Raw genomic sequence first — 14,102 nt, forward strand, 5'->3', positions numbered from 1 at the left:
GACATGGCATGGCGGGGCGTTCTGCCACAGGGTGTTTGCAGCTGCTGGTTCCTCTGTGGAACATGCTTCCTTCAGATATGGGCCTGCTTTGCTGTCTCACTTCCTTCAGCTTTTTACTTAAAAAGTCACTTTCCCAGAAAAACCTTTCTTGGCTAATTTGTCTAAAATGTCAACAGTCCCACCCCCCACCCCCGACCATCATAAACTCTTGACACTTCTCACCAACCCCGTGCCTTGTTTTCTACTCTTAGCTCTTATTCTAACTTGGTAGGTATTTACCAGGACCAACTACAGGTGACTGCTGGTCTTGGAGTGTTTAGTTTATTGTCATATCCCTAACAGCTAGAACAATGCCGGGCACATAGCAGATATTCTATAAATCCTGGTTGGATGACTTAACAAACAGATATTTAATTCCTTGGGCCCTGCAATCCATCCAATTTACCTCTTACATTTTCTCCTTTATATCTTCCAATCTCTTTTCCCCGGAAGTAAGCATACACCAAATGCCTTTATGTGACCCCCCCCCCAAAAGAGTGCTCTGCTTTCCACCCTAATATTGTTTGGACTGTTTAACTTCTTTTACTACAAAAATGGTAGTCTTTACTTTTATGGCATCTTCCATGTGACAGGCACCAATACAATCACCCTGTAATATAATGCTATTTTCCCCGTCCACAGATGAGCTAAGTATTCTTTGGGTTAGCAGGCTGAGATCATCCTCTGACTCTCCTCCATCTGCCCCCTTCCTGGGCTTTTTTCCATAAACGATGCTCTACCTTTTCATACCAATGGTATAGCACACGGCTTCACGTGCAGTCATCCGTGTTGTCTCTGAAACACTCCCGGGTCCTATTATGACGCACCATCCCCCCAAGGTGTACGTCATATATATCCGACTTTGTTGTGCCATTTAGCCATTGTGTCTCATCACTTAACCTACGTGTGCACGTCTCCTAAAGCTTTTCTAATGGAAAGAGGACTTGATCTCTGCAGTTGTTACGTCATTTGTCTCCAGAAATCTCCCTCTTTCTTTCACCCTGCAGAGTTCCCTTCCCTCAGGTCTGTCAACAGTTCAACCTCAAATTCCAGCCCCGCTTTTTAAAATGTGCCCTGCAAGGCACTGTTTGCCAATGTCAGCAGAAAATCTGGACAACTCATTGTTTCCAAATGGAATTACTGGCGCGTCAATCTGGCAAAGTCCTGTGTGCAGTGAGAAGGCAGCAGCGAATCGAAGCCAAGCGTCTCCCCTTAAACGTTTGTTGGGTAGATGCATCCACAGGAATGACCTAACAAAGACAAAATGGTGAGGTGATGTGAATTTTGGAGGACAAGGACATCTGCGTCTCTATGATGATACCTCATCCCACTTTTAATCATAAAGACTAAAGATCAGCCACTTGATGTTAGTGGGGAAAAAAACTGCCAGAAAAAGTGAAAAAATCAGGATAACTTAATATTTTACAAATCCATCATATTCTTCCTGCTGAGATTAACCTAATTCAGACACTGCTCATGAACACGGTAGCATCTCCACAGAGATGAACATTTGAATGCTCATGTTTTGCAGCCTAAATGCCTTTCCTCCTCCATAATTCAACGACAGCCTGAGGAGGCTCGGCTGTTTAAATCCCTATTTTCTTTAGAGCAAGCCTGAGTTGCTCAGTGTTACCTGTGCATTTTTATTAGAGAAGTGGGGAGGGCGAAACACTAGATTATGACGGCACTTACATTAATTCATTACATTTCCTAGAGATGAAGATGGATTTTATAGTCCTACTGCACTGAGGCGTAACTCCCTGAATATACGGTGGGGTTTTCATTTTTAATAACTCCTCACTGAAAGGAAAAGGTTAAAGTTGCTGATTTATAAAAGAGGAATATAAGTACAATAAATAAAATAGACTATATGTATTTTTGAGATCATAGCTTTCCTACTATCGCATTTCAAATCTACCGAAGTGTAACACAACTGGCAGTCAAGACGATGAGGAAGAATGACAAAAAGAAAAATCTGGAAGCAGCTCCGGTCACTTAATGCTTTGGTGTAGACAAAAGTCTCATTGCAGATTTTAGAAAGGAAACACATGCATCAGATTTACAGCCAAAAGCTTATCAAATAATTGCAGATTCATGTGGCAGGAAATCTTTGACACACTTTTTGGTCACCTTTATTGTTTCCACCATTATCCCTATCATGTGTCAGCCAGCACATTGGGGGAAAATCTACTGGGCTGTAAGTAATTTATGCAAAGTATTGCCATTGTAGCCATTGTATAGACATCTTTCAATTTGATCAGTTCTCTATGAGTTGCTAAAAATGGTCAGTCTGATCACAGGTCTATCTGAAAGTAAAAGTTATTTAGTAAAACATTATTGAATTCTTTTGAGAAATTTGATGGCAAGACGGGTATTTTAAAGTTCTAGCATCCACTGGAGAATTAACATAATTAAACATAGCTAAGATAGAGTCTTAAGATGTGCCTTTATTTTGTGTCCCCTTGAGAAAGAAAAAAAAAGCTGTCAATTAAACTACTAATTAAACTAATCAATGCTTTGTTATCTTTAGAAATGTTATGCTTATTCAAAGAACGCTTTCATGCATAATTTTCATACATAACTTATTCATACATAATTTTAAAAATTACTTCTGTGCATAAATAAAAGTACGTCAGTTTAAGTATCCCTGAAGCTTGTTGCAATTCAGCATCTAACTCTCCTGAATAATTTTTTGGTTGAGAAAGATGTAACTGTGTTTTTCCATATAATGTTATTTTCTGAGTCATCGAGAAGGTTGATAATGTAGCATGTGGTTACATCCTGCTCCACTACTGTCTTTGAATTGTTCTTCTGCCCATGAAGACCATCCCATACGGTGTGATGCTTGGATGTTCTTACTTTTACCACAAGCGACAAGTGACGTCAACCGTATTACGATTGCCCTTGGCCAGAAGTGTTTGAGAGAAGCCAAGGGCTTATCCAGATTGTAGAGCTGTTTAAATGAGAAAATGAAATGCATCTTAGAATTCCTGGTATGTGGCATACTGTTTGCCAAGTATGCCAAGTAGTTTTGTCTTTCCTACCCAGGACAATTTTATGCAGAAACTTATTTTTACAAGTATTCTCCAATGTCTTCTGTTTTAGGGACTCAGTGTTTTCACCTCCGTCACCTTTCTGGTAGTCTTGTTAAATATCAAGTTTAGTTTATCAGTGTCCGTCCTCAAATATTGATCACAGAATTGAATTTAAAGGTGAGTCCAAGTTGGATTTCCTTGTAATTCATTATTATATGCTGGGGAAATGCTGGATTAAGCAAACTTAAACCGGATACTTTTTGCTACAACTTTCTCAGAGCCTATAATATATTGATGTATATTGTGATTGTCTCAGACTGGCAAGTTATGTAGCATTTCTGAAAATTGTTTGATTATAGAACATTTTTAATAGAATATGTTATAAACTGTGTGCTTTAAGGACATTCTTATAGTTATTTAATATTCTTTGTAGGGTTTCTTTGTAGTGTCTTATCTTTGCTTGGCAGAACTCTAAATTACTAAAAATCTAAGGTTGAGTATGATTTTAATACAGATAATTCCATGTTTATCCAGTATTATAAAAATTTGTGATGGTCATAATGTAAATTTTAGGTAATAGAATTTTATTTATTCACAATATCATTTGCCTTCTATCATACAGTGTGGTTACACAATTCTATCACATATGTTTGTTTTGTAAACTGACCTATTATGGCCAAGAAGCAAATGGTGGGCTTATTGGGTAAATATGACCCATTTTTACCCAATATAATAGGTTAAAGTAGATGAAAGCTAAATGTTCTTCCTCCCTATAACTTTCCCACCCAGTTTCTTTTTTTAAATTTTTAATGTTTTATTTATTTTTGAGAGAGAGATAGAGACAGCGTGAGCAGGGGAGAGTCAGAGAGAGAGGGAGACACAGAATCCGAAACAGGCTCCAGGCTCTGAGCTCTCAGCACAGAGCCCAACATGGGGCTCCAACTCATGACCTAAGAGATCATGACCATGAGCCAGAGTTGGATGCTCAATCGACTGAGTCATCCACGCGCCCCTTTCCCACCCCAGTTTCTATATTTCAACAGAATGCCACACAGATAAATGTTATTAGGAACAAGTACAAAACTAATAGCCAGTTCTTACAGCTTCTCTGGGGACAGTCTAGTTCTGCTTAGATACTCCACTAAAGATACTCCACTTGTATGAGGTCATACAAGCAGACCTCAGAGCAAGTCTGCTTAGATACTCCACTAAAAATCTAAGGTTGAGTATGATTTTAATACAGATAATTCCATGTTGTATGGACAGACGTGCTCTGAGGTCAACACGGTGGCGTCCTGGAAGTAGGACTCGCTGGCCTTGTGACTCGTTCAGGAGACAAGGGACCTGTGCAGCGGGAGAGTGTAGGTCCAGTGCGGTCTGGTCAGGACTGTGCTCTGCACCAAAGACATTCACCCGCCGACTTGCTCAGTTCTTACACCTCACTCATTTCAGAAGGGAGTCTCACCAACCTTTCCTGCCAATAAGATCATATTCATTTCCAAATGAAAATTCATTTCTAGTATTGTTTATACAAATTAGCAAAATCCTCGTGTGTGTATTTAGACAAAGATGTGTGAGCACTAAGTATTTAAATTCTGCAATGCTGATTTCTGACAAAATTTGTTTGTACAAATGCTAACCAACTATTGCTTTGGTTTAAATTGGAGTTAACTTGTATGCAAATACATACATGTCACAATACTAATATCTGATTTTTTTTTTTGAGAGAGAGAGACTAGAGAGAGACAGAGAGAGATAGGAGAATCCCAAGTAGGCTCCATGCCCAGCATGGAGTCCAGAGCAGGGCTCCATCCCATGACCCTGGGATCATGACTTGAGCCGAAATCGGGTCAGATGCTCAACATACTGAGTCCCCCCGGCACCTGTGGTATCTAATCCTTAAAAGTAAATCTCCATTATGTTGACAAGGTAAAACTTTAGCATACAAACAAAATACAGTCAATGGAATTCAAATGTATTTATAGTAATTTAGTACCATTATTATATGTTTCAATTAATGGAACATCCCTTTGATATCTATGAGCTCCAAAGAGACGTATTGGGGGTATTTACCAGTAGAGTAAATAACCACAGACCCCGTACTGCAGTTCAGGCTCTTCCCGTACACATTTTTAAAGCCCTCTCTTACTCTCAATTGTGCCACATTATTATTCTTGACGGTCCGGCCTCCAGTTTGCTACTTAATAGAGAAGCCTCATATTTTACCTGACTAAAATTATGCACAAAGACCAAACCAGCTCTGACTTAAGGCCCAAGGTCTTCTGACAGACTTTCTAGAATGATCTCTGAAACACCTAGTTTGGCTGTTCAGAGACTGCCCCTCAGTTTTATTCTAGTGCCTTAAGTTGCTGAACAAGTATTTTCAAAACAACATGAAAAATAAGTTATACCAGATTTTATTGGCCTTAATGGTTTCATATTTTCTGCAGTTCTGTTTGGCTTCAAAAGGGAATTCAACAACTTTCCAGGCTTGGTAAAATTAGTAATGCACCAGAAAAACAATGACATCAACTTTAATGCATTAGGGAAAAATATACGTGTGGTCATCGCACTATTCAAGATGTCAGTCAGATGAAGATAATTAATTTGCATACTTTTTATTCTCAGTAGAAGACTGTCCTGCGGATGCCTTCGGGCTGTATTCAGAATGCTGGTGTGCTTTGTGGCGGTCTAGACAACACTGCTAATAACAAAGAACATTTGAAAAGGACCTGAAATAGAAGTAGTAAAAATCCCCAGCTGTGCTGAATATGATAGGGCTGTTGTCCAAAAACGAAATACTGTTGGGGCAGAGCTAACTATAAAAGTACAATATCCTAGAGTTGGGAAAAGGCTTTCAAGGCACTTCCAAACTTCTCCTTAGTGAAATAAGTTCATTTTTAATGCTCCTGTTTACCCAGTCCCCATGATAATGCTTTTAGCAATTAAAACAAAACAAAACACAACAACAACTTCTTTCTTCAGGTACAATTCAGTCTCTGGTTAAACAAGTCAATTTAGGTTTTTTGTGCTTTTTAAACAGGGTAATAGTCGGAATGTACCTCCTAACCAATCCCCTCCCATGATTTACAGAGGAGGCGGGGTTTATTTACTCTTACGTATAACAGGGCTTCAAGTGCTTACAGATTATCTCTGAGTCTCTCTGCACCCTTCATCCCTGCCACAGATCTCTCACTCCCACGCTTTCATCTTCCTAATCATTAGGGCACTGGCTCTGCGCAGACACTCCACTGTTGCTGCAGCTTCATCAGTATGCACATTAGTGTTTCTGCTTTGCGTGTGGCGCCCAAGCAGATTTGAAAGCCAAGATACTTAAGGAACTATAAACTGGACAATATTTTTTTGCCTTTGTTCCCTTGAAATGACCTGCTGCTTTGGCATCGTGTCCCACATCCTTTCTATATTCAGTTTTTATTGTGTTTCACTTTGTGCAGCCCATTCTGAGATCGCGTCTTATTGATTGTCCCAGTCCCCAAGGCTGCTGCTTCCTTCCAAGCTTCCTGAGAGGTCTGCAGTTTCAGTCCGGCCAACTCTAAAACACAAATGGTCAGCAAACAGCTTGAGTTGGTGCTGACTTTTCATAGCTTTGATAGCAGCCTATGCTCAGCCATAAAAACTATAATCGTGAAACACATGTCATGACCTTGCAAAGATGCCACATTATATGAAACCTTAGGGTCACTCCAGGATTCTTTAATTAGTTAATCGGAAATAATCAGAAAATGTATTTGTAAGATTATGTCGATGAGACAGGCAAATATTGTCCATACTTTGTCAAAACAGCCTCACTTTGGTAGATGTTTAAAAATTTCAAATGAGGGACACTTCCTATCTTTAATCAGGAAACAAATTGCTTGTGCCCTTAAAAGAAAAAAAAATGTAAGAGAAAAGTTAGGGCTAGTGTCTAATGCTGTGATTTATTTCTATCACAAGTCAGATTATTAAAAGTAAACTGTATTGGGGCACCTGGGGAGCTCAGTTGGTTGAGGGTGTCTCTCTTGGCTTTGGCTCAGGTTATGATCTCACAGTTCGTGAGTTTGAGCCTCACATTGCGCTCTGCACTGACCATGGGGAACCTGCTTGGGATTCTCACTCTCCCTCTGTCTCGGCCTCTGCCCTGCTCATGCTCTCTCTCTCAAAATAAATAAATAATCATTTTTTAAAAAAATAGACTGTATCAGCGATTTTGTGCAACACTTTTGATACTTATTTCTTTTCCACAGTGCAGCGTTATTTGCTCTAGTAGAAAAAACGTAGAGAGAGAAGTCAGAAAGATAACTGAGATTCTAGAACACAAAAGATGGCCTTGATCTCAACCCCTCAAGAGCAACTCCTTGAATGTAGAAAATTTACACATCAGAAGCATTAAATTAGTTGGCTAGAAAAAAAGAATCTGGTCATGAATAAGGATTAAATGCACAATTTTTAAAGATTGTCATGAATAAATTCAAAATGGGCCCAAATGAAAAGAACAAATGTATAATATGGAATTCCAAGGGGCATAAATATAAGAAAATATTTTCTTGATTGAAATACAATTCTCACTCAAGGAAAGGGGCACTGAAGACCTGCCAATTTCTTGATCGAGAAATGGCAAGAGAGGAGGGGTCCAAGTATGACAGTTCAGTGGATATAAGCCAATCTTATAAAGATAAAAGGCAAGCATTCCAAAGGAGATTGGCAGACATCCCAGATCAATTAAGGAATGAATCCTGCAGTATCTGCAACATATTCATCTTTGAAAGCTTACATTTAGATAATGGGGCACAAGAATGGATAAATGGAAATAAAACATACAACTAAACTGAAGGAAAATTACAGATGTAGCGATTCTTTTCCATGATAGACTCCTAACTCAATGACTCATTCCATTAAGTGGAATCACTGGGTAATTCAATGAAATAAAAGAAAACCAATGTTTGACAAGACTGACTGCCTGACTGACTGACGGACTGAATTTGTTAGCTGTCACAAAGTCACAACACACCCAGTTCTTAAAGACCAGATCTGGAAGTTGGCGCTCAGACTATGCCAGCTGGGTAAATGGTATGTGACATTGCTACGTAGGAATCTAGACTCCCTGTGGTGACTGTATGTATACATTACATACAGAGTAAAGGAGTTTAGTATAAATAGAACACGCCTGGGCTGGTGACTGAATTGCCATGTACTGTCATTGTCTTCAAGTTAGGACCAGAAAGTAGAAATAGGCTTGGATTTGAGTGTACCAAGTAGGTAACAGTTGTCCTATACATTTAGCATATGCCACTGGAATTATAATTTTATTTTTAATTAACATTTTTTGTTTATTTATTTGAGAGAGAGAACAGAGTGTGAATGGGGGAGGGGCACAGAGAGGGAGACACAGAATCGGAAACAGACTCCAGGCTCCGAGCTGTCAGCACAGAGCCTGACTCGGGGCTGGAACTCATGAACTGTGAGATCATGACCTGAGCCGGTGTTGGATGCTTAACCGACTGAGCCACTCAGGCACTCCGCAGTGATAATTTTAAAGCACTTAAGCGGAAAGAACTCAGTACTGTGGCTTGTTGAGAAAGAATAATGCTCGGAGCTTGGGGTCCCTCGCTAATGATTGGAAAGAAGAATAAATTCATGCTGTTTTTAAAGTAAATCATTAAGTTTCAGTCTTCCTAAGAGACATATTTTCAGAGTCACTTCCTCCCTCTTTAAACACAGATAATGTGAAACTTTTAAGAAAACGTGCTTTCATGAAATGATGCTCAGCATCCCTCCTCATCAGGGAAATAGAAATCAAAACCACACTGAGATACCACCTCACGCCAGTCAGAGTGGCTAAAATGAGCAACTCAGAGGACTCNTGGTGAGAAGAAAGGGAAAAATAGTTGGGGAGAGGGAGGGAGACAAACCATGAGAGACTCTTGAATGCTGAGAACAAACTGAGGGCTGATGGGGGAGGGGAGGGGGGGAGATGGGCATGGAGGAGGGCACTTGTGGGGATGAGCACTGGGTGCTATATGGAAACCAACTTGACAATAAACTATTTAAAAAAAGTGCTTTAAAAGTCCTTGCACAATATTCTACTATTAATAATAATGAGGATCAAAGGATAAATATGATACATGTAGCAGATGAGTCAGTTAAAGATACTACAGAGTTTAACAACAAGAGGAACACTTAGTTGTTAAAAGACAGGCATTGAATGGGTTAAAAAACGATGTGCTTCTTGTTGATGAGTAGACAATTTAATGGCACATTTTGCACAGACCTGATATAAAATATTCTGTAACCATGCTGGTATTCTAGGTCCTTTAAATCGTTTGGAACTATTTAGAGAATTTACCACGGTTTGTCATCTGATGAATATTTAATTTCATTTTTTGGCACCAACTATTTAAACATTATCCTTTATTCAATTACAAAAAACCTGAGTTTAATCCAGTTTTTCTGAGCCAAATCATCAGTCGAAATCATTGTGCCAACTGTCTTAAAGCAGAGTTTATTTTGTCTCTTTTCTAAATCTGTTGTGATTTTTATCAATTATAATTTTATCTCCTCCATTATTTCCACCACTAAAACATATTCTCCTTGTCTGTATTTTTATACGTTAGAACCACCGACTTCTTGAAGAAAATAGAATTTTGAAAGCACAAGTAACTATTAAGATTGGATGATAAATGAACCTTTGTAACAGTAGGCCCTCCCCCGTTACCTGGAGGGGGTATGTCCCAAGCCCCCAGAGGATGTCTGAAGCTGCAGGTAGTACTGAAGTCTGTAAGTACCAGTTTTCCCTATACGTTCATACCTATGATAAAGTTTAATTTATAAGCCAGGCACATTGAGAGATGAACAACAATAACTAGTGAACAATTAACAACAGTAATACAAGTTATGGGGATGTGGCCTCCCTCCCAAATATCTTGCTGGACTCACCCTACTTGTGAGGAGGTGAGGTGAGAAGTGCCTGCCTGATGACATGATAGGAGGTGAGTGAGGGTCGCAGGCACGGTGACATAGAGCTGGGCTACTACCGACCTTCCAGAGACTCATCAGAAGGAGGGTCGTGGGCTCTGCACCTCGGCTGACCTCTGGTAACTGAAACAGCAGAAAGGGAAAATGCAGATGTGGGGGGGGGGCTGGCATACACATTAGTGAATGACATTTCAGGTACCTGCCCTTTAAAGTTTGCAGAAAACTTTTATTCTTGTATATACTCAGAATCTCCAACAACTACTCAAAATGTATTTGAGCCTGATAAAGCCACATATATAGACTGTGGTGAAAGAGAGAGAGAAAGAGACAGACACAGACACAGAGAGAAAGGGAAGGCAAGAGAGAGACAGACGGCAAAAGCTTAAGAAAGAAAACAAAATAGATTTCGAAAAGAAATCTCGAAGGTCATCTAGTGTAACATTCCCACTTTACGGGGACCGATCTGCATCCCTTACAAGTTCAATACCAGTAGTCATCGGCAGAGCAGAAATCGGGATTTTATGTCAGTGTTTTGCTTTGTCTGAGATCGGTGGGTGGAGAACGAAGACTAACCCAGCAATGTCCTCTTTGAGGAGTAGACTTGGTACCATGGCTACTAACGTCAAGACAAAGGTCCTGCACTGAGTGACAAGTTAAAGGCTGTAGAAGTAAAGTTAAATAAAATGCTGCAGGATAAGCCACGTGCAGAAATGAGACAAATCCCATTTCATTCCTTTTCCACTGTGGCTTGTATGAGTCAGTGAAAAAGCCAAGCATGTCTGAAAATGTAGTGGAAAAGACCGTTTCTGTGTTTTGGTTATGTTAGGAAGAGTATATGATAAAAAACAGTGTCACATCCTAACCTATCCTTTTAGAGGATCGTTACTGCTGGAACGTGTGTTTGGGAATAATGGCACTTTGCACGCCTATTATAAATTGCTCTCATATTTAAAAACTGTGAACAGTAGAGTGTCTTTTATAGTTACATGAAGGTCATTGAACAATGGATAGATATAGAATTGTTAGTTTCTATTATTATGAATAGTAATAAATATTTATAAACCTGGTTTCATTGTGTGGGTTCATGTTCTTCTAACTGGCCTATAAGCATTTACAAAAATGTAGTGTCAAACTCAATGTTTTGCTGTTAGTTTAAGATATAGGTAAAAAGTAAACTGAATCATTTTACTTTTTATCTTGATACCTGACCTTCTGCAGTCTCTCAATATATCTTTATTGAGTGCCTAGTCTGTTTACAATGACACCTTAGTTGGTATAATCAACCTAATTGCAAGAATTAATTATTAGGTAATATTGAAAACCAGATTCAGAAGAGTTGCTGAGGCACAGCTCCCTAGTTTTTTGGTTTTATCATTGATTTTGGATATTTACTGACATGAAAGATCCAGAAAATGCACATTCCATGTGATGTCATTTACTATTCCCAGCTAAACTGTCCAACATGATGAATTTACAATGCCTTTACCCAGTACACAGTATTAGTATCTTGGACAACACTACCTTCTATACTTTAAATTCAGTATCTGATACTTGTCCTAACTTAAGCCGCTTGAGCACTTTTTCATTTTTTCCTATATTCTCATTTCAGGAGATAGGCCTGAAATTTAATGAGCATTTTCAACTACTTTTTAAAAATGGCATAATATATTTTAATTAGCCCTGCCCCTATCTTATTGGACTCTGACTCTCTTCCTTTATTAATATACAAAATATAAAACATATAATACATTTACTTATTTATGCTCTCCATCTTCATTTAGAATGTAAGCTCTGAGGGCTTAGAGACTATCTCTCATGTTCAGTATTTTATCCCCAGGGTTTTTAGACTAGGGCATGGTAAAGGGAAAATCAATCGCTTAATTAATACTTGTCGACCGAGTCCATGACTGAATGCAACCCCAAGTCTTATGCCTCCCCTGGGTGCCTCTTAAAGGGATATTTTGAGACAATGTGATCAGCCTTATTCTAGTGATTTTCAAACTTCTTTGATGATACGCCAAAGAAATACCTTTTATATGTTTTATATATTTGTATTTGAAACAAGATATTCATAAAACAATGTTATTATCTTCTATGGACTCTGCTAATTAAATCTCAGAGTTTTTGTATTTATGGAAACAATAATTCTGGAGAACAGAGGATTTTAGAGCAGTGAAAGTAGCCTGCATTATACCATACTGATGAGTACGTGTCCTTATTGGTCCAAACCCGTAGAATGTACGCCACTGAGAATGAACCATAACGTAGCCATCATGTCTACCATACGTAACCATTTTGTGTACAGTAAGGTAAGCTTCTGGTGATCGTCCGTCCGTTGTAACAAATATGCCACTCTGGTGGGCCCTGTGATGACAGCAGACGCTACCCATGCACTGCGGGAGAGCCCATATGGGATATCTTTCACTCTCCACTCAATTTTGCTGTGAACTTGAAACTTACCCGAAAAAAATAAAGTCTCAATAGAAAGAATAATAATGCTGCTCTGGAAGCTGACTTCGCACCCCACAAAGCTGCAGTTCGTAAAACAGCGTCTTAGACAAAATGCCAAGCAGTGAATGACGGGAATCTCTGAGAGTGTGGAAAGAACCCAGGTATTGTGGCCCAGTGTTGGGTGGTGTAATTGCCAAGGCTCTCTTTTCCAGAATCTTCTATCCTCCTCACCTGCTTCTAGCTTTTTCTGTGGCAATCACTCACTCTTCACACCCCAGACTTCCAGGGACTAGAAGGCCTCCCCGAGACTAGAAACTGGGACTAGAAAACCACTGAGTAGTTACATGAGTTTGCATTTGAATTCAGTTACAGAGCTATACACTAAAATTATTTCATGTAATTCTCACCAAAACCATACAACTGAAAATTGCTGCCTTCCTTTTCTAAGTAAAGACACTGAGGCTCCAGAGGTCTAGTGCTTTACTCAAAGTGACAAAGCTCAGAAGTGGCAGGGCTGGACCATACCTGTTCTAAATATAGTTGGTTACCAAGGGGAGGGTAGTTCCTTACCCTGGGCAGGTAGATGCTGATGCAGAAGTTCCTAGAATCCAGAGGCAGCTGTCTAGACCTCTGAGCTTCCAGATACTGCGAGTAGGGAAGTCCTAAGGCCTGACATCCCTGCCTCCTGCTGGGGACCACGAAGGAAAAGAATGTAATGTCCTCCCAACTTCACCTTGCCAGTGCGCCCCTGCTGACCCCCATCCTGACCTCCAGCCCCTGGCTCGGTGCAGGGGCCGGGGTGGGCATACTGAAGCACCCTTGACCATGGTTGTACACTACACCCCATGGGTAGAGGCCTGTGAGCTAAGGACCTGCTCATCCCTCACCCACCCTGAGAAATAACCTTGATTCTGCTAAGGTCGCACCCACTGGAGCTCCTTAACCTTGCACAGTCTTGCTGCCTCACCAGGTGACATCCTCACTAAGTAGGATCTGATCTGGGCAAGCTGGACACTTCAACTGCAGGCCCCATCCCCAAGGCACCCCCTCAACGCCAAGGCCCCATCCCCCAACCCAACCACCGCCCCTCCCCCNCGCGGCCCCACAGCGGCCCTCCGGGGGCTCCGCGGCACCCCTGGCGTTTGCGCGGCTGACGCGCGGCCCAGGCCGCCTGTTTGTCCCCCGACCCGCTCGTGTCGCCAGTGATGTGAAGCAGTTTCTCCCCCCTCACCTGAACTGACCCGCAGGTCTCGGGGTTTTTCCTTCATTAAGAGTATCTTTCTCTCTGTCTTCTCCAAGTCTCCCCCCCCCCGGGGCCCCCCCCAGCCGCTCCCGGGCGTCGGCGGCCGCAGTCTCCTCTCGCGGTTTGTGTCCGCCTTCTTGCTCCCTGGTCAGTTTCTCCCCTGGTTTGCCCTTACTTTGGACTTCACCGAACGGCGTTGAACTCTGAAAATACTTCACTATATTTTGTGGTGGCAGATAAACTATGGGTTTCTGTGTGCTCAGGGCATAGAAGTGATGTAGGTTGTGGAGGGGCGCGGGGAAGCCACCGAGTCCCCTCCCGGCCAGAGATGCCCCCCCCCCCCCCCGGTAGGTTTAGGCTCA

The 14,102-nt window shown here is 40.8% G+C and overlaps 1 protein-coding gene across 5 annotated transcripts; it reads right to left on the reverse strand.

Moving 5' to 3' along the window:
- Positions 1-299: 299 nt before the first annotated feature.
- LOC144236227 (uncharacterized) lies at positions 300-13,512 on the reverse strand. 5 transcript variants are annotated; one of them, XM_077769857.1, is made up of 8 exons: positions 13,402-13,512; positions 13,068-13,182; positions 10,008-10,169; positions 9,787-9,879; positions 6,462-6,627; positions 5,690-5,778; positions 1,732-1,839; positions 300-1,289 (listed from the first exon to the last, which is right to left on the reverse strand). In XM_077769857.1, exons 5-8 carry the CDS (start codon positions 6,486-6,488, stop codon positions 1,082-1,084), a joined length of 432 nt encoding a protein of 143 aa, XP_077625983.1. In that variant the 5' UTR covers positions 6,489-6,627; positions 9,787-9,879; positions 10,008-10,169; positions 13,068-13,182; positions 13,402-13,512; the 3' UTR covers positions 300-1,081. The 5 variants fall into 5 exon arrangements, 2 of the variants coding, with proteins under 2 accessions (XP_077625983.1, XP_077625973.1); XM_077769847.1 differs by having other exon boundaries at positions 13,068-13,185; XR_013336453.1 differs by lacking the exons at positions 5,690-5,778; positions 6,462-6,627 and having other exon boundaries at positions 13,068-13,185.
- Positions 13,513-14,102: the final 590 nt, after the last annotated feature.

The sequence above is a fragment of the Crocuta crocuta genome, unplaced genomic scaffold (assembly GCF_008692635.1).
Source record: "Crocuta crocuta isolate KB4526 unplaced genomic scaffold, BGI_CrCroc_1.0 scaffold80, whole genome shotgun sequence".
Taxonomy (NCBI): Eukaryota; Metazoa; Chordata; class Mammalia; order Carnivora; family Hyaenidae; genus Crocuta; species Crocuta crocuta.

Bases quoted from the DNA above. Each gene is read 5' to 3' on its own strand.
- LOC144236227 (XM_077769857.1), bottom strand. From the start codon at position 6,488: ATGTGGGACACGATGCCAAAGCAGCAG. The intron at 1,840-5,689 runs GTATGCAAATTA...TTTTCCTTTCAG, and splicing joins TCTTCTACTGAGAATAAAAA to TGAGGAGTTATTAAAAATGA. The intron at 1,290-1,731 runs GTAAGTGCCGTC...TGTCTTTGTTAG, and splicing joins AGGAAATGTAATGAATTAAT to GTCATTCCTGTGGATGCATC.